The sequence below is a fragment of the Melanostigma gelatinosum genome (assembly GCF_949748355.1).
Source record: "Melanostigma gelatinosum genome assembly, chromosome: 12".
Classification (NCBI taxonomy): Eukaryota; Metazoa; Chordata; class Actinopteri; order Perciformes; family Zoarcidae; genus Melanostigma; species Melanostigma gelatinosum.
This window is the reverse complement of record NC_136645.1, coordinates 14,633,925-14,660,567: the sequence shown is the minus strand read 5'-3', so window position 1 is coordinate 14,660,567 and position 26,643 is coordinate 14,633,925. Positions and strand designations below refer to the sequence as shown.

Sequence of the window (26,643 nt, the reverse complement as noted above, 5' to 3'; positions counted from 1 at the left end):
CCCCCCAGATCCTCCAGAACGAATTTAAGAGCCGCAAACCTCAATATGAGCAGCTTGAGGAAGCTGCCTCCGCCATCTTGAGCTCCTCAGGCAACCAGGAGCCCTCCAGTGGGAAGCTGGTGAGGGAGCAGCTCACTGCCATCACCCAGAAGTGGCAAGGCCTCACAGGACAGCTGAACCAGCGAGACAGCCTTATCGACCAGGCCGTGGTGAAGACGGGGCAGTTTCAGGAGTTACTGAGGAGCGTCAGTCAGACTGCCACTCAGCTGGAGAATCAGCTTACCAACCATCAGGGACACAGCACCCAGCCCGAAGCCGTGAAGAAGCAGTTGGAGGATGTCCATAACATCTCGGCACAGCTGAGAGAGGAGAGGAAGAAGCTGAAGGAGGCTGAGGCCATCAACGCAGAGCTCACCGCGATGGTGACTGAGGATTATCTCAAAGCAGACTTGGCCAGGCAGCTGGACAGTGTCAGCAAGCCTTTCAAACAACTCGAGGAGAAAGCAGGTTGGCCTTCTAAATTAACCTAATGATGTAGTGGTGTAATGTTGGGAAAGAAAGAAGCATTCTATTCGTGTTGAGTCATAGTAAGATATATTTATTCTATGACAGCAACTTCCCAACTTTCCAATCGTCTCAACTGCCTTTTTCTGCATTTAACTCACTAATTGCCACATTTCTCTGTTGTAGAAAAACGGATCGAACATCTCAACTCAACCTTTGCCAGCTCTCAGCAGTTCCAACAGACCTCCAAAGACTTCCAGTCATGGCTGGGTGAGAAGCTCCAGGACCAGTCCAAGCCCCAGCCTATCTCTGCCAAAGTGGACATCCTGCAACAAACTCTGGAGGAGCACAGTAAAGTCCAGAAGGCTCTCAGTGAACACAAGGAAGCTTATAACACAATCACTGGGGAAGGGGAGATGCTTCTGCAGAACACTGACGGTGCAGAAAAGTTGGCACTACAAGGGCAGCTTACTACACTCTCGTCCAACTGGGAGGAGGTGAAGAAGAGCTCTGTGGAACAAGCTGACAAACTCCAGACTGCTCTGCAGAAATCTCTGAAGTATCAGGAGCATGCAGAGAAGCTCAGCTCCTGGATTCAAGAGATTGAAGCTAGCGAGGGCCAAGTCAAACTCACTGTTGATCCGGTCGCTGTGGAGAGCTCAATTTCTCAGGTGAAAGCTCTCCAGAAGGATGTCGACAAGCACAGAGGGATGGCGGAGCAGCTCAACGCGGCTGCAGATAGCCTCCTTGAGGTGGCCAACGCAGACACTGATGCAATTAAAGAGGAGAAGGCTAGCATTGGCAAAAGAGTGGACAATGTAGTCGAAGGTCTGCAGAGCAAAAGGGAGTCCCTGGAAAAGATCTCACACACAGTTAAGGACTTTAATGATGCCTACAAAGAGGCGAAGGGTCAGCTTGAGGGGGCTAAGAAGCAGGTGGATAGCTATGAGTCACAGGGAGTGCAGGCACATAGCAACAAGAACCTGACCAACATGAAAGCCCAACAGAAGAGTTTAGAAGGAGTGCAGAACCAAGTGGAGCACCTGAAGACCTTGGCCAAGGACCTTGTGGTTGAAGTCCCAGATGCTGATGGAGTGACAGACCTCTTATTGCAGGCTGACAGCATGGAAAAGGACTACAGCACCCTTAACAATAAACTAGAGGAGACGTGCCAAGTCTTGGAGGGTAAACTGCAGGGTATTGGGCAGTTCCAAAACCAAATCCGTGAGATGTTCACCCGTTTCACAGACCTGGATGACGAACTGGACGGCATGGCTCCTGTGGATCTCGACTTGGCCACTCTTAAGGAACAGCAGGACTGCATCCAGAGCTTTGTGGCAAAGCTGCAAGAGGTGATGGCCAACACGGCCAATGCCGGAGACAGTTGTAAGAAGATGCTGGTGACTGAAACCTCACCTGACCTGTTAGGCCTCAAGAGAGATCTGGACGCTCTGAGTAAGCAGAGCGGTAAACTGTTGGACAGGGCTAAAGGCAGAGAGGTACAGGTGCAGAGCACCCTCACCAAACTGGAGGAGTTGTACGGTAAACTCCACCAAGCGGAAGATAAACTTTGCAGTGCTGTGGGCAAGGAGGCAGCGCAAGAGGCAGTCGGCATGGAGACAGACGGCATCAACCAACAGCTGGAGGCCTTTAAGGTACGCTATCTCCAATTAAACATTTGTTATTTTGGCTAAACAGAGTTTCATTGAAATCAGTTGGTTGATAAGTGATTGAGTTGGATGATGTCCTCTTGGCTCTATTCAAAGAGGCAGTTACTGGCAAATGATCTTGACTAAATGCTGTATTCTCTCCTGGGTTTCACATTCAAAATGTAATATTTTAGATGCTGTCTATCCCAAAAACCTTGCACTAGGGCAGATTACCATCAGGCTCTTCACTGAGCACTTGCTACATACAATCCTCTGGGGAATGCTGGTTCATTAAGGGCATCTGGTGTTAACAAAAGAGCTGTGGCCCATATTATGCAATGATGGTGCAGGAGGGCTGGACCGTGGCAGCCAGGTGGTCGCCAGCAGGGCGTCACTTGATTCAGTGGTCCCAGTAATGAAGCTGGGCCTGCATCCTGATCTCTTGACCATCTTGACATTGACACCAATTAGTAAAGTGATGGTTAGTTGCCATTGAAATGTGCTGAAACCCGTATTTACTGCTGGGCCGAGTGTCTTTTAAGGCTTGTAGTAATATGATGACACACACCAGTAGTAGATTTTATAGCTGGTTCAAAGCAGCCCAAATGCTAATGAGCATTATGTCCCCAAATGCTAGAGATTATATTGTATTATGGATGTTTGGTCAACAACATAGATAATCACATATGCTGTACTACAAACACACCACACATATTCCTAGATGTCCTTATGGTCTGTTTTCAATTCCTATAACTGTCCATGTTGTCTATTAAATCTATTAAATCTTTGTTGGTTTCAGTGAGGGATAAAACTAGGGGTAGCCATTAGCAAGATTTACAGACAGATGTAAAATATTTTAAAAGCCTATAAATTCCTGTGGAGTTTTCCCAAAAGAGGATTAACCTATATTTAGAGGTGTAATTATGAAACACTTCTTCATTTATAGCATTAGATAGTATCACAATAAAACAATGTAAGCAGCCGAGTGTAGGCAAATGACACAGATCTGTCCTGAGATATAGGGATTTTCTTTTTTGTAATTACGGGGGTGCTGCACTCAGGAATGCAACATACAAACCTCCAGTTGAGACACATGGATTAAAATATCACTCGGGTGGTGGGGGTGTGTGTGTGTGTGGGGGGGGGGTCAGTTTGTTGTGTGGAGTTTGGTTTAAAGGCCTCGCAGGGAAACTATTAAAGAAGTGATTGATTCAAATTGTTGCTGAGTAGCGTTGTCATGGTGCATGTTTTTACCCCCTCTTTGTCCTGTCATCAGTCTGGGTTGAGAGGGCATACACAGCCTCAGCTGCTGGTGGAAAACCCCCTTTGTACTCATTTGTACCAATGCTTAGCATCAGGAGGAGAACTGCCAAAAGCAATATCGGAACCTGAGCTCTTTCTTTATTTAGTTGCAGCATGAAAACATTAGATGATTGTGTCATATTCTGTTTCATGTTCTGTGGATCAGGCTCTTGTTTCTGGAGGTAAGTAGGGTTTTTTGGCAGCTGTTGAGAGAAAGAAATAAACAGAGAGAGACAGTGCTTGGATTTGCCTCTTGCATGCGCTGTTACCATTTTAGGTCAAGTTTTGAAAGAGACACGCCTGACTTCATGTGTTTACTCTTGTTTTTCACATGAGATGTGCAGGGGTTCAGCTGAGGGAGTCCTGGTGGATCTTTATGTGTACATTAAAGGGCAGCTCTAGTGACTCAACAGCACTGGGGGTTGGTGTGGGTGTCTTTTTCCCCCTGTTCAGACATTACATCAGTGTCTCTTACAAATTTGGGATGGAGTTTCGACCATCTGAATCATACTGTAGCTAACCCGCTTCATTGAAGTTAAAGTGTCATTGTGAGCATGTAATGTCGCTGACAGATCAATGATAAACTCCTCTTAAAGTGAAACATGAAACTTCTGTGGGACAGTTGCTCTACAGGTAGAGTACACATTGTTCAGCTGTCAGGCGATTATGATGAGTTTTCTATTCATCTAAGGTTTCTAGTCTTTGTTTCCAATGAACACCTTCATCTTAAGTGTTAAAACAGTCCTAAACCGAAACGAAAGGCCAGGAGACGAGTTTGAAGACAATTCTCCCACAACACATTTGTGACAATGACATGAAAACCCCATTAATTAGCTGTTGCATATTGTTTCAGATCTTTGCTTCCTTAGTCGATAAGTTGACTTTTCCTCTTTTACAGTAAATGCAATAGAATCAGCCTCCTTGGTTTGCTGGAGAACAACTGAATTATCTTAACTCATGTTATCCAGTTGATTGTCAGAAAATACATCTATGATAATTTATTAATCAAAATATTTTTTCAGCAAATATTCACAGCAACAAGTTGTGTCAACTTGACAGTATTCTATACTTTCTGTAAAGAAGACATATGGGACAGTGGTGATAAAGGGACCTGTAACAGCCAGGAAGAAGATTTGTAAAAGTGTGATTTGTATTCATACATACAAAAGCCTTAATATTTTTAAAAGTATGCAGGATTCAGTGGCTGAACATCCTTTTAAAAAATCCCAATAGATCTTAACTGCTTTTATTGTCTCTGCCAGCGTCATCTTTCCGTCTCCTCCCATGCGTGCAGATCTGGACAAAGAAGTTGGGATTGTTCAGCTTCTGACCGAGCTACTGTGGCGTAGACAATCCAGGAAACAAAAATAAATTCCCTTCATTTTCTCCCCTATTCTACACTTTCTTCTCCTACCCTAGTCACTAAACATAAAAAGCGCCTTCATGCACTTGGCAGACCCGTTGGTGTTAAATTACCTGGGACCTGTGCCTCCCTCAGCATTCCACAGTAATTAAGAATATCTGCAGGGTCCACAGCAACCGTCCACACGAAGAAAACAGAGGGCAAAGGGAGAAAAAAAGGAAAAATGTGTATCTATTTCAGCATAGCGTGATGACATCAGAGTGGGAGCTGCTGCTGCCTGCTGGTCTAGGGTTTTTTTTTTTGTGTGGAGCTGAAAAGCTGGTGCGTATCGCTTCCCCTCCCCATTCCCTCGGTCACTGAATGGAAAAAAGGAAAAGTGAGTGATTGTGTCAGGATGCAGAAGATGGCTTAGAAGTGAAGTCATATGGGCCATGCTGACATAAGGGAGAATTAGAAAGGGGAGGGGGGAAGGGTCATGTGTCCACCAATCAACATTGGAGCGGCTCTCTGCACAAATGGAGTTGTGGCAGATGTTGTCTGAATAATGAGCGGGGGCGGGGCATGAAATGCTCTGCCAGGAGGGTGTCTGTCATTGCGAGGGAGCGATGAGAGAGAAAGGGCAGGCTTTTTTGTTTATCCAGGAGTACCAGATCTCCTCGGAACCGCCAACAGTTTTTGGTAGAGCCTTGCCTGTGGATATTTTCACTTTGCACTGAAGAATTTCCTGAAGCTCGCATGGATGCTGCAAGGATATCAGGGAAAAAGAAGCACTTTGGACCAGAGGAATAGTGATTAAGTTTAGTCAATGCCGGGAGAAGAGCAGAGTGGAATATTCCTTGGATAGGTGACTGTATTGAAAGACTGGATTTTCATTCCTAATACGGATTATGACGCTGCTATACAGTCCGAGCATTTGTTTAGGATTTAGGATTTTATATTGTTTGACATTTTTGTATTTCTAAAGCCTTTTATTTTTTAAAGACCCAGATCAACATAATTGTGTTCATCATTTTGAAAAGAAAATCTCCATGAGCACATGAGCAATTGTATATTTTATTTTTAAAAACAAGTGGAAACATTTAGTATTTATTTCAGAACTTCTCATTTAAAAAAAGGAGAAAAAATGATTTTGCACACATTTGTTTCCCGTGTAAATTGGTCACATTGTGCTTCTTTTTTAAATTACTCCTCGTGCACTAAAGCAACATATACCTCAAAGGATTTCACTACATCCTTAATCTTTTCCTTGTAGTGAGTCGTGACAATTGTTTTAGCAATGGGCAAACCGCTGAGCAGACCAGATTGCCTCAGAGAAAACCCTTCCTGTGTGGGGAAGGGGGAGGAGGAGGACCTGAACATTGATGACTGCTATGTTCCCCAGAGGTCCATTTATGACACCGTCCGGCTCAACGAGCAGATAGACTCGGGCTCTAAAGGCAGCCTTTCTTCCCGGCACTTCACCGGCACCCTACCTTACACTCACCGCACGTTAGACCTCAGCAACCTGTGTGGAAATGGAGCTCTCTCTGCTTCCAGTTCATTTGAGCTCCGAACCCGCAAACCTGCCATGCTGGACGAACGCGTTGTCTTTGATGGACTTCGGCTCAATGGGCACATAAGCAGGGCGACTGATACAGTGCTGCCTAAGTCGCGTCTTCAGGGAGGAGAGAAGAAGGATCATCCACATCATCGACGTTCATGGCGTACCTTTGCCCCAACTCATTTGGGCGAGTATGCGAGCCGCAGTGGGACCTTGTGCTCCGGGAGTGTTGAGAGGCCGGGGTTGATCAATGGCAAGAGAGGGCAGAGTATGACCAGCTCATTGACATCTGAAGAGGACTCGGGTTTATACAGCCCTACCGTGGAGAGGGAGCGGCATGCACATAGATCCCACAAAAAAGGAGGCCCCGGTACAAGGAGCCTCTCGTCTTCAGAGGCCATGCATATGTCCGGGGACCTGAGAACTGGGCGGTCGCTCAGCTCAGGGCAGGAGGAGTTCCCTTTCTCACCTGCGAGGGACAATCGGTCTCTTTACAACAGCAGCAGCTTGGTCCAGGGGCTGCAACAAACAGAATCTGGTGTGGTGGATCTACATGAAAAGGATACCCTCAGCAATGGGGAATACAAATGCTCCACAGGGTCAGCCTCCAGGGCTCTGAACGACAGCTCTGGATGGCGCTCCAGGACGTTGACAGACTATGATGAGCTGTCCACCGCTGAGCTGTTGGAGGATGTGTCATCTCAGGACGACTGTGAATTGGTCAGTGTGGTGGTGACACAGCCTGAGACATACGGAAACTCTGTAACTCTACCCGTAGAGAGCCGCCAGCAAACAGAACCATGTACTGTGCAACAAGGAGCGTCCAAGTGCAACATGGAGGAGCTGGAGGAGTTTCTGCAATCAGTGGAGGCCTGTCTGCCTCAAAGTTTACAGACGTTCCAGCACGCAGGAGAGCAGGAGATAGAGGCCTTCCTGAATGCCATCGCTGCATGTCCTGAAATGAACCCGATGGGTTATTACTCCCCACAGGTGCCCAAATAAACACCCCTCTTTCTTCACTTGCTAGTTTTGTTCATTAGCTGGTCCAGCACATGTTTCACTCGATCATACGCCTCTCTAGAAGAGTTTTTTTCTTATATCTGATAAGTAGGTTTTGCTCACTAGCTCAGCCTTGAAGTCCGTCTATGTGATTGTGCACAGCTGTGATTTAATTGTTAACTCTGCTTTTCTAGAAGCTGCTCACTGGTTAGGGAGTTGTTTGTACCAGCTTGATTTTTAACACCAGACCGGAGGTGATGTCTTTGCAATCATGTCTCAGAATTCGGGATAACTTCCTGGCATTCTTCTTTTTTTTTTCATAAAATCTAAATCTAAATCATCCAATTGAATTTGTTTTTGCTGTCACGGGTTTGTATAAAGCTCAGCAACACAGAGGACGGTCACGATAGAGAGCAATATTGCAACTGAATTCAATGTTAAAGGGGGATTGTTCAGAAATAATAAAATACACTGAGTTCTGAAAAATTATATGAAACTAATATGTCATGAAATGTCTGGTCTTCACACTGCAACAGTAATCTAGTCAATTTCAAGATCCTCCAAAAAAGACTGATGACATTGTAGTTTCAGCATTTAAAAAATATTTATTCTGATTTGCTCCATTTGTCTTCAGGCTTTTCAGAAAGAGGACATTGATCCTTTGAAGACGCGGCTTCAAGGCATCAGCTCGCTCGGCCAGAGCCTGATCCAAAACGCTGCCAAAGGCACCAGCACCAAGAAGCTGGAGGATGACCTGGAGGAAGTCAACACAAAGTGGAATACCCTCAATAAGAAGGTTGTTTGTTTTATACTACCGGTCTAACTGGTTGATCTTTGCTTTAGTGGCCTTTATAATTGAAATGACAAAGAGATATTGTCAGAGTAATGAGTCATTTGGTCATACTATTTGTTATTGCTTTAGCCTTTGATGAGTAATGGGCGCAGTTGGCTTTAAAAGGCGACATCTATATTTACCGTGTGGTCTGCAGATTGCTGAGCGTTCAGCCCAGCTGCATGAAGCCCTGTTGCATTGTGGGAGGTTCCAGGATGCTCTGGAGTCACTGCTCAGCTGGTTGACGGACACAGAGGAGCTTGTGGCCAATCAAAAACCTCCATCTGCAGAATTCAAAGTTGTCAAGGCACAGATACAAGAGCAGAAAGTAAGTCGGTGCCAACCACATAAACACACACTAATAGGTCTATTTCAATCTTTCCTCCTAAACACTGGAAATCCACACAACATCATGACTTTGTGCTTTGTCTTATTTAATTGACATTCATTGTTTAACCCAAGTGTGGCACACAAAGCTTTTTGTTTAATGGACACTTAATTTGTGCCCGTTAGATTTAATGTTTTTCACCATCAAGCAAAGCTCACGGTCAGAGGCGCACAATAACTCTCCTCCTTTGTTTGCCTTTGACAGCTCTTACAGAGACTGCTGGATGACAGAAAGCCAACAGTGGAGCTGATAAAAAAAGAGGGAGAGAGGGTGGCAGAACTAGCAGAGTCTGTGGATAAAGAGAAGGTTGCAAAAGAGATCGAATGCCTGGGGCAGAGGTGGGACACTCTGCTCAAGAAAGCTGAAAACAGGTCTGTATAAAACACCTGTAACATTAAACGGCCTTCTAAATGCAATGCCTTTGTGTGATTCGGAATCAAATGTTGCTGATAAAAAACCTCGAAAGATTTAAAGTGTATTCACCCAGAATTGGATCTGAGAATATTCAAAACTTGTAAAATATGTGAAACTCCTAAATTCACCTCTACTTTCCTCCTACTGGAGCTTAAATAGTTACACATTTTAGGAAATGCACTTATTCACTTTCCTGCCAAGAATTAGATGAGACAATATCGCTCTCATGTTTGTTCTGTAAATATGAAGCCAGCCAGCAGCCGGTTAGCCTAGCTTAGCACAAAGCCTGCAAACGGGGGGAAACAGCTAGCCTGGCACTTTGTTACCTTTGGACAGAGCCAAGCTAGCTGTTCCTCTCGGTTTCCTGTCTTCCATGTAACAGTAATATCGTCTTCTCTTAACAAGAAAGCAAATCAACTATAAAACTATTCTTTAAGCATTCGTAATGAAAAGTTTGCAAATTAGGTAACTTTGTTCAATCAGGGAATAGTTAAAACTTGTTATGAATGAAAAACTTACACTTTAGTCCAAATGAAGATTAATTCATATAGAGATGTATATTCAACATTTCCCAATCATGCAAGTAAACTTGAAATGAACTGGCCTGTCACTCTGTCCATGACTGCACTTTGCTCCTAATCCACTGCTGTTACTATCTGCATCAGGCACAAGCAACTCGAGATCATCTTAGTGGTCACTCAGCAGTTCCACGAGACGCTAGAGCCCCTGAGCGAGTGGCTCGCCGCTACAGAGAAACACCTCGCCAACTCCGAACCCATCGGCACTGAGACGTCTAAGCTGGAAGATCAGATTTCTCAGCATAAGGTAATATCCATGTTTTTACATCATTGCCATATGTTTTGGATGTTTTCATGACCCAATCGGTTTTGTCCAGCTGAATTCAGTTTCATTCATTTTGCTCGTCACTATAAGTTTGTGCTTTTCATTATTTCCCATTCCGTTTTTCATTCAATTTCAGTTTCATATTTTTGTTTTATGTGTGTGTTTTCTGTCTGTGTCACATTTCCTTGGTTTGTTTCCCATCCCCTGTGGTCAGGCGTTAGAGGAGGAGATTATGAATCACAGTAAAGACCTGTTACAGGCCGTCAGTCTGGGTCAGATGCTCAAGACTGTGAGCTCAGTGGACGAAAAGGAGTCTGTTCAGTCCAAACTGGACTCCATCCAGGCCAGTTACATAGAGCTCCAGGAGCGATGCAGGAGGAGAGCAGAGATGCTGCAGCAGGCTCTCGCAAACGCCCAGGTGTTTGGAGAGGACGAAGTGGCCCTCATGAACTGGCTCAACGAGGTGCACTCGAGGCTGAGCCAAGTGTCCGTGGAGGACTACAAAATAGAGGTTCTTGAAAAGCAGCTGGCAGAACAATGGGTATACACACCTCCTCCTGCCATGATGTTGTCCTTTCATTTAAGTTGCATCAATCATGTTCCACTTGACTTGACTGATTTGTGCGTCGTGCCTCGTTTACTGTGGAAAGTTGCTTTTCACTCTCATTGACTTTATGGTTGTGTTTTCCTTTTAGGCACTACAAAGTGATATTGTGTTGAGGAGGAAGAATGTGGATCAAGCCATATCTAATGGGATGGAGCTTTTGAAGCAAACAACAGGCATGTCTGACTTTATGACTTTCCTGTCACAGTTGATCATGTTGAAACAGTTCCGTCTCTGTAACGCACATCAAAAGGCTTCTCGCCATATTTAGGCAGCAGTTCAATAGTTGACAAAGACTCACATCAGAGACAGATTTTGTGCAGGATGCTGCTTCCATGACTCTGTAAGCCAGCAGCATAATGTACCTCCCTATACTAAAGCAGAAGTACACAACTCCTGGAATGAATACATCATGATTTCATCTTTATTTATAGGTGATGAGGTGATTGTTATTCAAGGCAAACTGGATGGAATTAAAACAAAGTACGCTGAGATCAACTCTACGAGTGACAGCGTTTTGAAGACATTGGAGCGGGTTTCGGGTCTCTCTGCTAAGCTGCAGCATACCCATGAGGACCTGAGCTCCTGGCTCGGAAAAGTAGAGGCTGAGGTCATCGCTTTTGCTGATCAGGAGCCAGCAGGCGAGCAGCTCATTCATGCACAAAGCAGGCAGAAGGTATGAGTTTCAGGTTCGAGAAATTAATAAATACCAAATGTAATCTTGAGCAGGAAATACATCTCAATAATGATGCTAACGTTGGTGTTTTATGTGTGTCATGTAATCTTGTCCAGGCCTTGTTGAAGGAGAGCAAAGACCAAAAACCTGCGATGGACAAGCTGAATGAGTTGAGCAGCTCTCTCCTGGATCTGATTCCCTGGCACACTCGTGAGAGCCTGGACAGGCTAGTGACTGAGGATAACGAGCGGTACAGAGCCGTGTGCGACACCGTCACCCGGCAGGTCGAACAGATCAACGCTGACATACTCAAGTCACAGCAGGTAATCCAGAGACACCGATGAACAGCTTTTTATTCTTTATTCTTCCTGCAATTCTTCCTCTTTTACTATAATGTCCATTTTTAATTAAGAGTTGAGACATTTTCCACAAATGAAAACGACCTGTGTCTGTTTCCAGTTTGAGCAGGCTGCAGACACTGAACTCTTCTGGCTGACTGAAGCTGAGAGGAAGTTGCTGACGATGGGCGAGATCAGGCTGGACCAGGACCAAACCACAGCGCAGCTCCAAGCACAGAAGGTTAGCCTATCATACTGTGTGTTTCTGTGCGTGTGCAGATAGACACAGGCCTCTATTTAAACTAAGTACAGTGAACAGAGCTTTTTGTTTCGTAACATCCAGCCAAACTCACTCTACCGGTTTTCTAGATCTTCTCCATGGACATCATGAGGCACAAAGATGCCGTGGATGGTATTGTGAAAACAGGAAAGGCCATCATGAACAGCAAAAAGCCAGACGAGAAAGAAATCTTGAAGGTAAAAACTATTTCCAATTTTGAAATGGGGAATTATTCATTAAGAATATGCACAGACATTTAAGGGTTTTGTTGGTTTTCAATCAGGCCAGGACCCAGACTCTCTTGGAGAAGTACGGCATGGTCAGTCAGCTGAACTCGGAGCGCTGTCTGCAGCTGGAGCGAGCCCAGTCTATGGCCAGTCAGTTCTGGGAGACCTATGAGGAGATGTGGCCGTGGCTTCAGGAAACCTTGAGCGCCTTCAGCCGGCTGCCGCCACCCTCCATCGAGTACGAAACACTCAGGCAGCAGCAAGAGGAACTCAGGGTAAGAAGCCGACAGAAGATGTTCAGCACAACACTTTTATCTAAGCAATGATGAGGTGAATAAAAGTGATATCCTCTCCAGCAAATGCGAGAGCTGATTGCAGAGCACAAGCCCCACATCGACAAGATGAACAAGACGGGGCCTCAGCTCCTTGAACTCAGCCCAGTGGAGGGAGTGCCCATCAGAGAGAAGTACACAGCTACGGACCAACTGTACACCAAACTCAAGGCTGATGTCAAGCAGAGAGCTGCTACTCTGGATGATTCCATCTCCAAATCCAGCCAGGTGAGGAGCAGTTTATATGTGTATGTTTGTGTAGTATCTGTAAGATTGTAGCTTTTACATAATAATGACAATAACAAGTACTTTATTTCTAGAGCCCTTTTTATTGAGGAGATGTAGCTCAAAGTTCTTTACAAAAAATAAAAATGCAATGCATTGAAACAAGGCAAGTAGACAATAAAAAGACAGTAGATGCTGAAATATATCAGTTAAATAAAAAATGGAGAATAATACAAACTGATTGAGAATTAGTCGAAAGAAGGACGAATGAATAGGTTTTCAGCTGGTGTTTCAAAATGTTCACCGAGCCTGCATCTCTTACAGCTCTTCAATCATTTTGGATTCGAGGATTTTGTGCGTATAATTGTTTGTATTTAAAAACGATGATGATAAAAATGATGACCATGTTTTACCATCTAAAAGTGTGTGACTCATGATCATTTTGCAAAACAAATTATAATTTTTTTTGTTTTTGATTAATCTGATTCATTCATTGAACATTGTTCATGTTATGAATACAGTGTATTTCTGTGACAGGAGAGCCAAACATTCTTCCAGCTGCCCATATCACACTATGAAGTCTTTTTATGAACTGAGGTGTTTCCTCTCTTCATTCTCCACCAGTTCCACGATAAAATTGACCCGATGCTGGAATCCCTGGAACGGATCGCTGAACGCCTGCGGCAGCCTCCGTCCATCTCAGTGGAGGTGGAGAAGATCAGGGAGCAGATTACTGAAAACAAAGCCGTCTCTGTGGATTTGGAGAAGCTGCAGCCCTCTTATGAGACACTGAGGCAGCGAGGCGAGGAGATGATCGCACGATCTGAAGGAGCAGACAAGGACATATCTGCCAAAGGTATATCATATCATCTTGTTTTATTCCCTTCATTTTGTTATTTAATTCAGTCTAGTCAGAAGGGTTATACCTTAAAAGGGCTTTGGGATGATTAATAAGAGCCAATAAGACAAATCGCATATTAAGGTATACTGAAACAATCACTGTCCAAACATTTAATTGTCCCCCTATCACTTATCACTATTAGAATCCTTGGCTTTCGGTTTTAATTTCAGTTTTGTATTCCACATTTAGGTTTTTAATTGATTTATTGTATCTTCCTTTCTTTCTCCCACAAGTTGTACAAGACAAACTGGACCAGATGGTGTTCCTCTGGAGCGACATCCAGGCCTTAATGGAGGAGCGGGAGGCGAAGCTGCTGGATGTGATGGACATGGCAGACAAGTACTGGTGCGACCACTGCGCTCTCATCGTCACCATCAAAGACAGCCAGGACCTGCTGAGAGAGCTGGAGGAGCCCGGAGTCGATCCGTCAGTCGTCAAACAGCAGCAGGAGTTTGTCGAGGTAGGTCAAGGAAAATGACTGAATCAACCATCAATTCATAGTGTTGGAGCGCTTCTTTGTTTGAATCACTGCTTTTTTGTTTCCACAGGGATTTAAGGAGGAGATTGATGGGCTGCAGGAAGAGCTTGATGTGGTCCAAAACCAGGGTGCAGAGCTGATGACGGCCTGCGGGGAACCTGATAAACCCGTCATAAAGAAAAGTCTTGACGAGGTAACGGATAACATTCAAATACTTGTCCGTGCTGTTTTCGTCGCCTGCATATGGCTTGTGGTGACTTACTTGTGTCATTTTTCCAGGTGAACTCAGCGTGGGAAAACCTCAATAAGGCTTGGAAGGAAAGAGTAGAGAGGCTGGAAGAAGCCATGCAGGCTGCTGTGCAGTTTCAGGATGGCCTGCAGGTACTTTGATCACTGCTTCATTGTATTTGAAGAGAATCATCTGAAATAATCCTCTGAATGAATGAAGTTTACTCTAAATCCTAATGTTACTCATACAGACCTTTTCATTACTCGTATTTGTCTTTATTGTATGACCAATTATAGAATATAATTGTCCATGGAGACATATACATACATGCATTTGAAAGTTAAACACACACAGGGAGCCAGCCAGCTTTTAGTGAAACCACAGATTGCTGTGCTTTTTTTATTGCACTGGATTTAAGTGATGCAACATTTTATGGGAGACCTATTCATTTTGAAACAATAAACACCAACCCCAGTGCTTTACTGTATTTGGCTCAAAGTTTGACTTGTGTGAATAAAGTTCTTCTAAGTGGGAAAGGACGAGTCCTCTTCATGGCTGCTTTCATTTGGACATACTTAAAATAAGTATACTCCTTTTAACATGATAGTATTTAGGTTCAGGGCTTGTTTTTGAATGTTATGTGTAAACCTGATTTGTCAACCATATAGATTGACTACAGACCAACTGTAAGATTTAGGGCATAACATGACACGAGCAACTTGACTCCCTGTGCTCTAAGCTTTGTTTTCTCCTAGTAACAATGGTGTCCTACCTTGTACGCAGGGTATGTTTGACTGGGTGGATATTCTTGAGGGAAAACTGGATTCAATGTCGCCTGTAGGCACAGACCTGGAAACTGTCAAGCAGCAGATCTCAGAACTCAAGGTAAAGTCTTGTATTTGTGTTTAAATATGTAACAGCAGGATATTCTTATACTTCGCTGTGTCTTATCAATGTCCTTGTTCTTTACTGCAGTATTCACTGTTACAGAGTGTATTCTCCTCAAAGCGTTGTACTCCTGTTGCCTGAATGGGTTGTACCACTTTATGTGCCGTGTGTTTCAGGAGTTCAAAGGAGAGGCGTACCAGCTGCAGATCGAGATGGAGCGGCTGAACCACCAGGCAGGCCTCCTGCTGAAGAAGGTGACGGACGAGGCCGACCGCTGCGCCATCCAGGAGCCAATGTCTGAGCTCAAGATGCTCTGGGAGAATCTGGATGAGAAGATCATCAGCCGACAGGTCAGAGAGGGAAAACAGCGTCATTTACACTGTTCAATGTGGCAATATGCTGTTTAAATACAGTGTGTAATAGCTCTCAAAGGACAGTAAAACAGACTCAGCAATGGATCAAAGGCTGTGGAATATGTTGTATGCATGTCATGTGCTTTCACGCGCTGCAATATCTCATGGTTTAATCTGTCATTACTCTAGCACAAACTGGAGGGAGGCCTTCTGGCACTGGGCCAGTTCCAGCACGCACTGGACGAGCTGCTGGCCTGGATGAGCCACACAGAGGAGCTGCTCAATGACCAGAGGAAGGCGGGAGGAGACCCCAAAGCTGTCGAGATAGAGCTCGCCAAGCATCATGTACGACAACAAGTTATTTTGGTTTTTCTCCATGCACACGTTTCAGAAGTCAAAGGTGCCGTTGTGTGACCATGGGATTAGCTTTAGAAAAGAAAGGAAGCAGTCGGTCTATCACGCTGCCCCAACATGAACTTTGACCCCTTCAAATCCATCCACCCAACATCTCGCTATTCATGGCTGCTTTATCTCCGCAGGTTCTCCAGAATGATGTGTTGGCTCACAAGGCAACAGTCGAGACCGTCAATAAGGCCGGTAATGATCTGGTGGAGTCCACCGCTGGAGAGGAAGCTTCTAGTCTGCAGATCAAACTGGAGAGCCTGAACCAGCGGTGGAAAGCCATCCTGGAGAAGTCGGGACAGAGGAAACAACAACTACAGAGCGCTCTGCTTCAGGTATGAAAAGGATTTTCACCACGACTTAATAGTCCTTATTTATCATTGTTTGTGTTTATTCATTTGTGATTGATTCTGTTCTCCGAGGGGAGCAAGTAAGGTCGTCAGTCATAATTCCTTTTTGGAGGAGGGATTCTTTTTTCTGCCCCCCCTCCCCTCTTTATCTTTCTATTCATAACTTTGACCTTTAGCGGGGTGCTTTGATATGAGGGGGGGATATGAGAAACAGAAATATGTCCTGGATTTAGATTTTGGTTCAAGGAATGTTTAAAAAGAATCTTCAAGAACACATAATCTGTCCCAGGTTGAGAGGGTTTTGGTAGACAGGAGTATTTATCAGAAAAAAGTGCTCAAAAAAATCCAATCAAAGAAGGTTTATTTTGCTAACTTACAACAGTTAACTTAACAGTTAATTTTAAATAAAAGCGACACTTTCAAATTTTTTAAATGTTTGATCAAAGGCTTCATTTCATTACATTCCAGGCTTATTCATTCATACTGCTGAATGGTAGCCGAATGAATCCAAGGAATTAATAACTCAGACATCTTCCTCTCTGAGCCATAGGCTGCTAACAATGAGTGTGTGTGTGTGTGACACCTTTTGTCCTGACTCAGGTTGTATTGTGTTGTAGGCCCAAGGTTTCCATGGTGAGATAGAAGATATGCAGCAATGGCTGAAAGACACAGAACGTCAGCTGTTGGCATCAAAGGCTGTGGGAGGCTTACCAGACACGGCCAGGGAGCAGCTTAACGCCCATCTGGTATGTGTTTAACAATATGAAAGGCCGCATACAGATGGCAGGCTTGTAAATGAGACGACGATGTCTTTTCTGTGTTTTATCTGAAGTGTGAAAATTAAATGACATTGCAAAATACACCACTTGCATCTCCCATACAGAAGATCACAAAAAGTGTGTCAAATTGATTCAGCCATGTCTGACTATAATGCATTTAGGAATGAGTCCCTTCTTTGTTTTCCTTTTCTTTAATGGAGGATCACTTTCACAGCAATCTCAGCATCAGTGGTGACATTATATGTAGCCAAAAACAAAGGGGTTTGCTGGTGGGAACAAGCCTCTGAGAGTCTTATTCTCTCACCATTTTTGGACTAGATTTGGACAAACATCAAAAATGAAGTGCACTGACAGATTCATCACATACACTTCAGACACTGCAGACGTTCACGTAGCTTTCCAAAACAAATGCAGAGCGGTACTTCGGTGTGTTTGACGAAAGCGTGCCCTCGTGTCTCTCGTTTTCTTGCAGGAGTTGTGTTCTGCCTTCGAGGTGAAGGAGGAGCTGTATCAGGAGCTGATGAACAAGGGTCAACAGCTGCTCGCCGTAACACCCGAGGGTCCAGACAGCAACACGGAGCAGGACCTCGCCAACCTGCGGGACAAGTGGGAAGCTGTGCAGGGGAAGTCCGCTGAGAGAAAGGTATGGAGTAAAGCGTTGTGGTTGGGACGGTTGAGCTACGCTGCTTTGAGCGCAATGACTCACAACCTCAGCTTTAGGTGCCAAGTGGCGATCGCTGACATACACTTGAGCCATGACTCTGTATTTCTAAGCCTCTAATCCCGGTGCCGGTAATGAATGGTGTCATGACGGCGTGTTGGCACGGACACACAGGATGTGGTTAAACTGTAGATCACAGCAGGCGACTTACTGGAGAACAACTGTGGTCTTGTCTCATATGTTGCCACAGTGAACACTTGACAAGTGCATACGATAAATAATATAACTAAGCTAACATTTCAGCCAAGATAAAGACTCATCAGTCACTATGTTGCTCTTTTTGACATCTTATTTATGTGTTATTGCTTTGCGACAACATTTTCTCACTTTTGTTGCTACAATAAATAAAAAGATAAATCTCCTCTCCCATTACCAGTCTCGCTCCAGATATGGAGCTCCTCACTCTGCCTGCTTGAGAGTTTTTCAGAAATATTTTGCTTTTGTTTCCAATTTACTTTGGTCCCGTTCCCAGGAATTCAAAGTCGGGTAAATCTCGCAGCTGCTGGCCAAACTCTCTTCAGCAAATGTGACACTGCTCTTGTCTCGTGGGCCAAACACATTACTCAAGCAGAGTAGAGTTCAATCAAATCATAGAATAAGTACTGTCTATTGAATTTGAATTCCATATTTAGCAAGCCTCAACATGACCCACATTATGAGAGAGACGCATTATTACCCGTGACTCATCAGGGTTGTTAACATCGTTAACAAAGCATTTGCAGCCATGTGATGAGCTTGTGCCAGTGGATGTTTTCCATCCATCGAGTCACTGTGGATGTTTCTCTCATTCAATTATAAGCTCATCATTCCCTTTCTGCTCCACCATCAGCCTCTCCAGAGACGTTAGCTTCCCCTCTTTAAATAGAGGTCATGTTCGGCATGAATGTGAAATGTAATTGTTTTCCCCCTCCTCTTCATCTAGCGTTGTGGCAACCGAACCGTTTGTTTTCAGCAGGAGGACACGGGTTATAACGGAGCTCTGCTTGGAGAAAAGACCACAGGATTGTTTCCATCTCTCCTGATTCAATTCAATTCAATTTATTTTTGTATAGCCCAAAATCACAAATTACAAATTTGCCTCAGAGGGCTTTACAATATGTACACATTTGACCTCCTCTTGTCCCGGGACCCTCACATCAGAACAGGAAAAACTCCCCAAAAAAACCCTTTAACGGGGAGGAAAGAGGAAGAAACCTGTGGGAGAGCAATAGAGGAGGGATCCCTCTCCCAGGATGGACAGACGTGCAATGATGTCATGTGTAGAACAGGATAGTGAATTACAACACATTCAATGTAATTACAGCACATTCAATGTACTGTGCATTAATGGTATCGGTAATAGGATTAATAATGTAAATAATGAAGATCGTAGTAGGTGTCAGCAGGGCCATGGCTGGTTGAAGAACCAGTGTCCAGATAAAATGTGATGTCTGATGATGTGTTGTGTCTACAGGTGAAACTGGAAGAAGCGTTGACGCTGGCCACGGATTTCCACAACTCTCTTCAGGACTTCATCAACTGGCTGACCCAAGCCGAGCAGACGCTGAACATGGTTTCCCCGGCCTCCCTCATACTGGACACCATCATGTTTCAGATAGACGAGCATAAGGTAATATTTGTATGGAGAGGAGGGTGACGCAGCCTCTGAAGTCAATGATGACATACAACTTTTTTTTTTATGTTTGTGGTTGATTGCTGTTACTGTTGTTGCTAAGTAGAAGCGTGTTAAGCTTTAATCCATCTGCTGTGAAAAAACATGATTTATGCCAGTGTCATAACACAAAATAGCAGTTTATGTTTACTAATTCACCATTCGGCTTTGGAATCCAGCCAACATTGGCTTAATGACTCCATTTGTTTGGTAATTTAGAACGAAGCTCATCAAGCTCATCAGTCACATGAATTACATTTACCTCTGCTGTCAATTAAAAAGCCTGTACTCCCTTTTGATGCTATAACACCTGACCCAAAATGTCTCTCTCCTCTCTGCACTGTGCAGATGTTTGTGACAGAGGTGAACTCCCACAGGGAACAGATCATTGAACTGGACAAGACAGGAACACATTTGAAGTACTTCAGCCAGAAGCAGGATGTGGTCCTGATCAAGAACCTGCTGCTCAGCGTGCAAGGCCGCTGGGAGAAGCTGGTGCAGCGGTCTGTTGAGCGAGGTCGTTTGCTGGATGACGCCAGGAAGAGGGCCAAACAGGTTTGAAGGCTTTGTTTCACTGCTGTGAGGACATTTTATTGTCATTGGAAAGCTCTGGATATAGTATATTGAGCCTGTTTCGTCTTCTGTCTGCAGTTTATTATAGCCATTTCATTAGTATTAGGACTCCGCCATCAATATAGTGAAATCAAATCTTTTTTTAAAATGCTTTGTTTGTTTCTTTATCCTTCGTTAGTTCCATGAAACGTGGAATAAACTGATGGAGTGGTTGGACGACTCTGAGAAGACTCTGGACTCAGAAGTGGAAATTGCCAACGATCCAGACAAAATCAAGACGCAGCTGACGCAGCACAAGGTGACTGAGCATCGTCTTATCGCATTTCACCTGCGGAAAGAATGAAAGTTAAAACAGCCAGGGACCTCTGGGAGCAGCGTTTCATTCATTTAACAGAAACAACATCTGCATCCAAAACCTTTTTTATTTAAGTCAGAATATTGAGACAGCTGTTTAATTGCCATGTTCAATGCGTGATGTATGAGTGTTGGAAGCAGACGAATCCAACAGCAAAAGGTATTGATGGGAATCACAGTCTCAACAGAATACATTAGCCGTGGATTTGCTTGCGTTACAGACTACACAGTCCTATCTTGTTGTTTCTGCAGCGTTCTGTGCGGGTACTGTGCTAATCCTATCATAATCCCTGAATGGACCAAATGTATTAGGAGCCACTGTGTTTGGATACTTTTCATCTCTGTGGAGCAGTGGCTCTTGAGATTTGACCCCTTGTTTGTTGCCTCACAGAAAACGGTCTTCTTAATCACAAAACACAGACACACAGATTAGGATACTATCTGACATGCCAACAGTAGCAGGAAAGAAAATCGGAGAAAGCTCACTGTAACCCTGTGCGTCTAAAGATACAGACTTAAAACTGTCTACTAAATGTGACTGTTGTGTGCTCGTTCATTATCTGAATGAAGCGTAACTTCTTTGTCGTGTGGAGGTTGGAGCTTTTTGATGACAGTGTTTCTCACACACAGGAGTTCCAAAAAGCTGTGGGCAGCAAACACTTGGTGTATGACACCACCACTCGAACAGGACGGGCCCTGAAAGACAAGACCTCCCTTCGGGATGATAACCAGAAGCTGGACGACATGCTGAGTGAACTGAGGGACAAATGGGACACTGTTTGTGGCAAGTCAGTTGAAAGGTAAGGATACGTCTTTGCCCGTTTGTCAGCGTGTTCCACCCCGTCAACTACTAATCACACTGTGTGCGGTGAGATTCTCCATTCGCTGTCAATGATTTGTGTTCTCCTGCAGACAAAACAAGCTTGAGGAGGCCCTGTTGTTCTCCGGCCAGTTCACAGACGCTCTGCAGGCTCTCATTGACTGGCTGTACAGAGTGGAACCTCAGCTGGCTGAGGACCAGCCCGTACACGGAGACATAGATCTGGTTCTCAACCTGATAGACAACCACAAGGTAGGAAAGCAGACCACATCACAGCATGACACAAAGCTTTGTTGATCTGCTAGTTGAACACTGGTTCAAAAATGTCTTTAGTGGCGGCGTCAAAAGCATGAACGTTTCACTGCTGTATTAACACCACCCTTTTCTTTTCATCACTGATTGTTGCTCAGCACAATAGTAACAAAGGACTCTTGAACCACACTAGGGTTGGGCTATGAATTCAAGCAACAGAAAGGGCTAGCATTGTAGTACTTTTCCATTGAGAGTCCCTGTTCTGAAGTTTACAGTCCAGCAAAGATGTAAAAATGCTGTTACACAAATCTTAAACGAGTGAGTGTGTTGTTTGTGTCGCTGCAGGTTTTCCAGAAGGAGTTGGGAAAGAGGACAGTAAGCGTTCAGGCCCTCAAACGCTCAGCCAAGGAGCTGATCGAGAGCAGTCACGATGACTCGTCGTGGGTCAAAGCCCAGATGCAGGAGCTGAGCACTCGCTGGGAGACGGTGTGCAACCTCTCGGTGTCCAAACAGGCCCGGCTGGAGCAGGCCCTGTGTCAGGTACTGTGTCAGCCCCCTACAGTCATCAGGTAGAAGGTAAACTGACTCTGGGAGCCTGACTGATCTGTTTCCTCTGGCTGCAGGCTGAGGAGTTTCACTCCACGGTTCATATCCTGCTGGAGTGGCTGGCTGAGGCAGAGCAGAGTCTGCGGTTCCATGGCAGCCTGCCCGACGATGAGGAGGCTCTGCAGACGCTCATCGAACAACACAAGGCAAGCGTTGCAAATATTTATGATGTTTTATCTGAAGTAAAATGTTAAGTATATATTTTACATTTCGACAGTTTTGGCTGTTTCAATAAAGAAATGTAACATGCTGGCATCTTTTTTTGTCTTTATTATTATCATGTCTGCAAGGAGATGCCAACTCATCTTTCATTCCAAACACACAGTGTTGCATATTTTTTGCAGATATTTTTCTCAGCTACGGATCTATCTGACTGAAATAGCTCTGCCTTACTCCAAATTAAAAGAAAAACCTCACAAGCAACGTTTTATTGTAATCTTTGCTGAAGAAAATCCAGTTGAAAATCTAATCTCGTTCCCATTTGCTGTCCTGAAGGAATTCATGAAGAAACTGGAGGAAAAGCGAGCGGCTCTAAATAAAGCAACCAGTATGGGGGAGGCTATTCTGGTCATCTGCCATCCAGACTCTATCACAACCATCAAACACTGGAACACCATCATTAAAGCCCGGCTTGAAGAGGTCAGTTCACAGCTGCATACATGCCTTTCATACCTATAGGTATGACAGAGCACAATTACACAATTTGGATACGATTTTTAGCACAAATCCCTAAAGGCATGTGTGTGCATCATCACACAAGAGCAATAGCTTAGTCTCTCTGTAGTATGAGTAATGTGTGTAATGTTACTGTTACAGGTGCAGGCTTGGGCCAGGCAGCACCAGCAGCGACTGGCCACAGCCCTCACTGAGCTGTTAGCCACTCAGGAACTGCTGGAGAATCTGCTGACCTGGCTGCAGTGGGCTGAGACCAACCTCAACGATAAAGACAAAGAGCAGCTGCCGCAAGAACTCGAAGAGGTCAAAGGCCTCATAGCAGAACACCAGGTAAAAACAATTGTTTAAATGGTTTGATTTTATGAATTTATTTTTATAGAAGTTGGCAGTAAGTGTGCATGAATCACACTGTAAGCATTGTTGCTTTTTCCCTGCAGGCATTCATGGAGGAAATGACCAGGAAGCAACCAGATGTTGACAAAATCACCAAGACACACAAAAGGAAGGCTGCTGTGGAGCCCCCAGTCCACTCTCACATCCCTGTGCTCGACAAAGGAAGAACTGGAAGTATGTATCCCATTAATACCCCTCACAGAGCGTGACCTGAGCCATCTGGCCCGGTGTTAAGTCACTGCAGGGTGACGCGACATCCTCATTTTGTTCATTGTAGCACCTGGAATGATGTCATTGCTAATCTATTCCTCCTGATTACATGGTGAGAGTACACTCACTGTTTTTTTGTCTTTCACCTGCAGGAAAACGTTCTCCCACACAGACGATGTATGCGTCAGCAACACAACCTCCCATTGAAACCAAGAACCCGCGGGTTAACCTGCTCGTCACCAAGTGGCAGCACGTGTGGCTGCTGGCTTTGGACAGACGGAGGAAGCTCAATGATGCCTTGGACAGACTCGAGGAGGTAATCAAGCACTCAGGTTTTACACACGCCTGCTCTCAGTATGACTACAAGCACTTTTTTTCCTGCCAATCTGTGCTCATATGACCCTCTATGTTTCTGTGCAGTTGAAGGAATTTGCCAACTTTGACTTTGATGTGTGGCGGAAGCGCTACATGCGCTGGATGAACCATAAAAAGTCTCGCGTCATGGACTTTTTCCGCCGCATTGACAAAGATCAAGATGGCAAGGTGACCCGGCAGGAGTTCATAGAGGGCATCCTCTCCTCCAGTAAGTGTCATTCAACATACAAACAGCATTTACCACAGCCAGCAAAATGCTCATTTTGTACCACTTCAATGGCTCTTCAATTAGAATTCCCCACCAGTCGTCTGGAGATGAGCGCTGTGGCCGACATATTTGACAGAGACGGTGACGGCTACATTGACTACTACGAGTTTGTGGCAGCTCTCCATCCCAACAAGGATGCTTACAAACCGCTAACAGATGCGGACAAGATTGAAGATGAGGTGATACGAACTCTCGTGCCCAGAATTTCTAAATTTAAATTGAGAGACACATTTAGGGAATTGTGTTTCAATGAAATCTTCTCTGTTTGTAGGTTACGAGACAAGTGGCAAAATGCAAATGTACAAAACGATTCCAAGTGGAGCAAATTGGTGCCAACAAATACCGGGTAAACAGACTTTAATCACACATTTCATGACGAGCAATCGTTTCAACAAATACAAGCCATGCCATGATTGTGAAATGTTTTAAATACTAGCAGCTCAATATTACGGAAAGGTAAGTGCTGCAAAAAGTGTCAATGAAAGACAATATATGGTAAAGAATCTAACCGTTCCATATGTTTTATTGTTCCTCACATCACCAGTTCTACCTTGGAAACCAGGTACATATGAAAGGCCTCTTCTGTTTTCACCCCTCTCTTCTGTGCCTTATCGAGCCTTTTTCATTTACCATGTTTGCTTTTCAATTAACACTCTCTGCCTAGATTCCTGGCTGATGTTTACAGACTGAAACTCAGAAGTAGAAATAAAGATCTATGGCCGTCTGATTTAGTCGGACCTCTGGCCTAAGATGTGTTTTCAGTCTAATATAAAATGTTATTTAAAGTCAGTCATGGAAGAAGAATTAAATGTGTTTAAGTTTTATGTAATTATTCAGATGTTTTTGTTTTGTTATAAAATAAGACAATCCAGGTGAAACATAGTCTAGTATACATCTGCTTTTGAGTTTCAGAAAATACAATATTACAAGCCAAAACCATTTCAGCCCATATGTTTTATTAGTCCATGGGCATAAATTCATCTGCTGGGCAGCGTGAAAAATAATGCTTTCAGTGTGCTTGCCTTTGGCTTTTCATGGGAATGATTTATCTCAACATTGGCTGACATACTTTTGTGTTTCTGACACTGTTTTATTCATTTGCTTTCATAGTTGGTGATTTTAATGAATACATTGCTTTTTGCTTTTTTGACCGAATGAGTTAACATGTCTCTACAAATTGCATGTTGCAGTTCAAAATCCATTCCTGAAATGTGTTCAAATGCCACATGCTTCCTGTAGCTTGTTTGGATTAAGATGAATAATGGGAGTTGCTAGTAAGAGGGGATGGGGGCATTCGTGTTGTATGAACTAGTTTGTATTGATGTGTCACACAACAATGAATTGAAATAATTCTTTTGACAGTTTGGTCTGGTTCACTGCTTACATGACTCCTTAATCGGCGATGAGACAATAGCAAACAGAGAAAGTCAAAATCTTACCCCCCACCTACACGTTGCCGTTTTGGAAAGCTGTATTCTGGTAAATGGTTATTCTTAAGATGTTTCTTGTGCCTCTTTTTCCTCCAGATCATCATCACATTTAATGTATTTGATCACTTAAATCACCAGTGGCATTAAATCATTATAATAATCATACAAGATTTGTTTTACCAGTTGAAGAGACATCATAAGATAATCGGCACTTAGCGGAAGGCTCATCATTGTTTGCTCATGTCTGCGTGTCACGCTGTGGTGATTTAGACGGGAATGATTTGAACCATCCCTCATGTTGTTTCTCGGTGTGTCATTGGAGCTCGCTGCATTGGATCTGCGTCAGTGTCAATGCATCCTGAGCATTTGAGTCGTTGAGTGCAACAAAGTGCTGGGTTGCAGGAGATTGCTGTTTGTCCGCTTGATTCATGATGTGGAATTGTTGTTTTTTTTGACAGAAAGCATGCGGCTGTGCTTGTCCTGTGTGAATTATGTCTGCATGCTAATCCTCATGGTCATATCCAACTGGCTGACTTCTGTCCATCGCCTCATGAACCTTGAACCATTCACATCCATAACATGCTTATTGTTCTTATGTTTGGTATCTGTGGTTGGTATGATGAAGGCAAATTGTTATACTCTAGTGCCTTCTGGTGGTAAAATAATGTGCCTTCAGTTAATGCTCTTTTCACAGGCTCAACCTGCAGTGGTGGAAGCAAACTGAAGCTAGATGCTGTCGGAATAAAGTCAGACATCACAACCAGCAACCACACATTAGCTGACATTATTCAAATGGGAAAAAAAGGTCCACTGCTATATCAACAAGTGTTTGTAACTGCTGTAAATACTGTGCAGCATACAGGACTTCACGTGCAGTTTGCTATATACTGTAACAGATATAAATGTAGAGCCTGACTGATACTGCGCTTCTAGGGCTGATTCTGCTCTTTCAGAGTAACAACGATTCAATTATTTGACCGTGGAATATCAGCCAATTGTCTAAAATGTTGAAGTCCAATTAGCTTTACAACAACTATGTGATGATGATAAATGAGTCAAATGACTGTACGTATGAGTAAATGTTAGGTATGACAAAATAAAACAATCAATTTAGCATGAACTCATTTAGAATGAATGGACTCGTGTAGTAATTTACGAACAATACATTTTAACCACACAACCACCAGCGCACCATACTAGAAGAAAACCAGTTGGATTGACCGTTGTGTAATTTGTGTCTTTGAGAATGAAGCTGAATATATATATATATATATATATATATATATATATATATATATATATATTTTGTGTCATAATCCTGTTTGTGTGAATCTGTGCAACATGAAAAGGAAATCAGAGCTGAAGTGGACAAAAGACATCTTAGATGGCTGTTTGATTTTTGCATGGACAATTTTGATT

At 43.8% G+C, this 26,643-nt stretch overlaps 1 protein-coding gene across 1 annotated transcript in view; it reads left to right on the top strand.

Moving 5' to 3' along the window:
* Positions 1-26,643, top strand: part of dst (dystonin) — a gene marked incomplete at its 5' end in the record, with an annotated part of 90,416 nt that overhangs the window by 58,580 nt on the left and 5,193 nt on the right. Inside the window, 40 exons of the mRNA XM_079280195.1 lie at positions 9-507; positions 691-2,159; positions 7,992-8,153; positions 8,347-8,517; positions 8,782-8,948; positions 9,657-9,816; positions 10,049-10,375; positions 10,530-10,614; positions 10,873-11,114; positions 11,231-11,437; positions 11,574-11,693; positions 11,822-11,929; positions 12,016-12,234; positions 12,316-12,519; positions 13,141-13,372; positions 13,651-13,877; positions 13,966-14,088; positions 14,175-14,276; positions 14,908-15,009; positions 15,189-15,362; positions 15,555-15,710; positions 15,905-16,102; positions 16,735-16,863; positions 17,369-17,539; positions 19,071-19,226; positions 19,617-19,823; positions 20,020-20,139; positions 20,826-20,995; positions 21,108-21,267; positions 21,613-21,807; positions 21,891-22,019; positions 22,369-22,512; positions 22,690-22,878; positions 22,986-23,115; positions 23,304-23,467; positions 23,572-23,734; positions 23,819-23,973; positions 24,066-24,140; positions 24,339-24,356; positions 25,157-25,273. Coding sequence (XP_079136321.1) covers positions 9-507; positions 691-2,159; positions 7,992-8,153; positions 8,347-8,517; positions 8,782-8,948; positions 9,657-9,816; positions 10,049-10,375; positions 10,530-10,614; positions 10,873-11,114; positions 11,231-11,437; positions 11,574-11,693; positions 11,822-11,929; positions 12,016-12,234; positions 12,316-12,519; positions 13,141-13,372; positions 13,651-13,877; positions 13,966-14,088; positions 14,175-14,276; positions 14,908-15,009; positions 15,189-15,362; positions 15,555-15,710; positions 15,905-16,102; positions 16,735-16,863; positions 17,369-17,539; positions 19,071-19,226; positions 19,617-19,823; positions 20,020-20,139; positions 20,826-20,995; positions 21,108-21,267; positions 21,613-21,807; positions 21,891-22,019; positions 22,369-22,512; positions 22,690-22,878; positions 22,986-23,115; positions 23,304-23,467; positions 23,572-23,734; positions 23,819-23,973; positions 24,066-24,140; positions 24,339-24,356; positions 25,157-25,273 — 8,046 coding nt within the window. The remainder of the gene's footprint in view (positions 1-8; positions 508-690; positions 2,160-7,991; positions 8,154-8,346; positions 8,518-8,781; positions 8,949-9,656; positions 9,817-10,048; positions 10,376-10,529; positions 10,615-10,872; positions 11,115-11,230; positions 11,438-11,573; positions 11,694-11,821; positions 11,930-12,015; positions 12,235-12,315; positions 12,520-13,140; positions 13,373-13,650; positions 13,878-13,965; positions 14,089-14,174; positions 14,277-14,907; positions 15,010-15,188; positions 15,363-15,554; positions 15,711-15,904; positions 16,103-16,734; positions 16,864-17,368; positions 17,540-19,070; positions 19,227-19,616; positions 19,824-20,019; positions 20,140-20,825; positions 20,996-21,107; positions 21,268-21,612; positions 21,808-21,890; positions 22,020-22,368; positions 22,513-22,689; positions 22,879-22,985; positions 23,116-23,303; positions 23,468-23,571; positions 23,735-23,818; positions 23,974-24,065; positions 24,141-24,338; positions 24,357-25,156; positions 25,274-26,643) is intronic.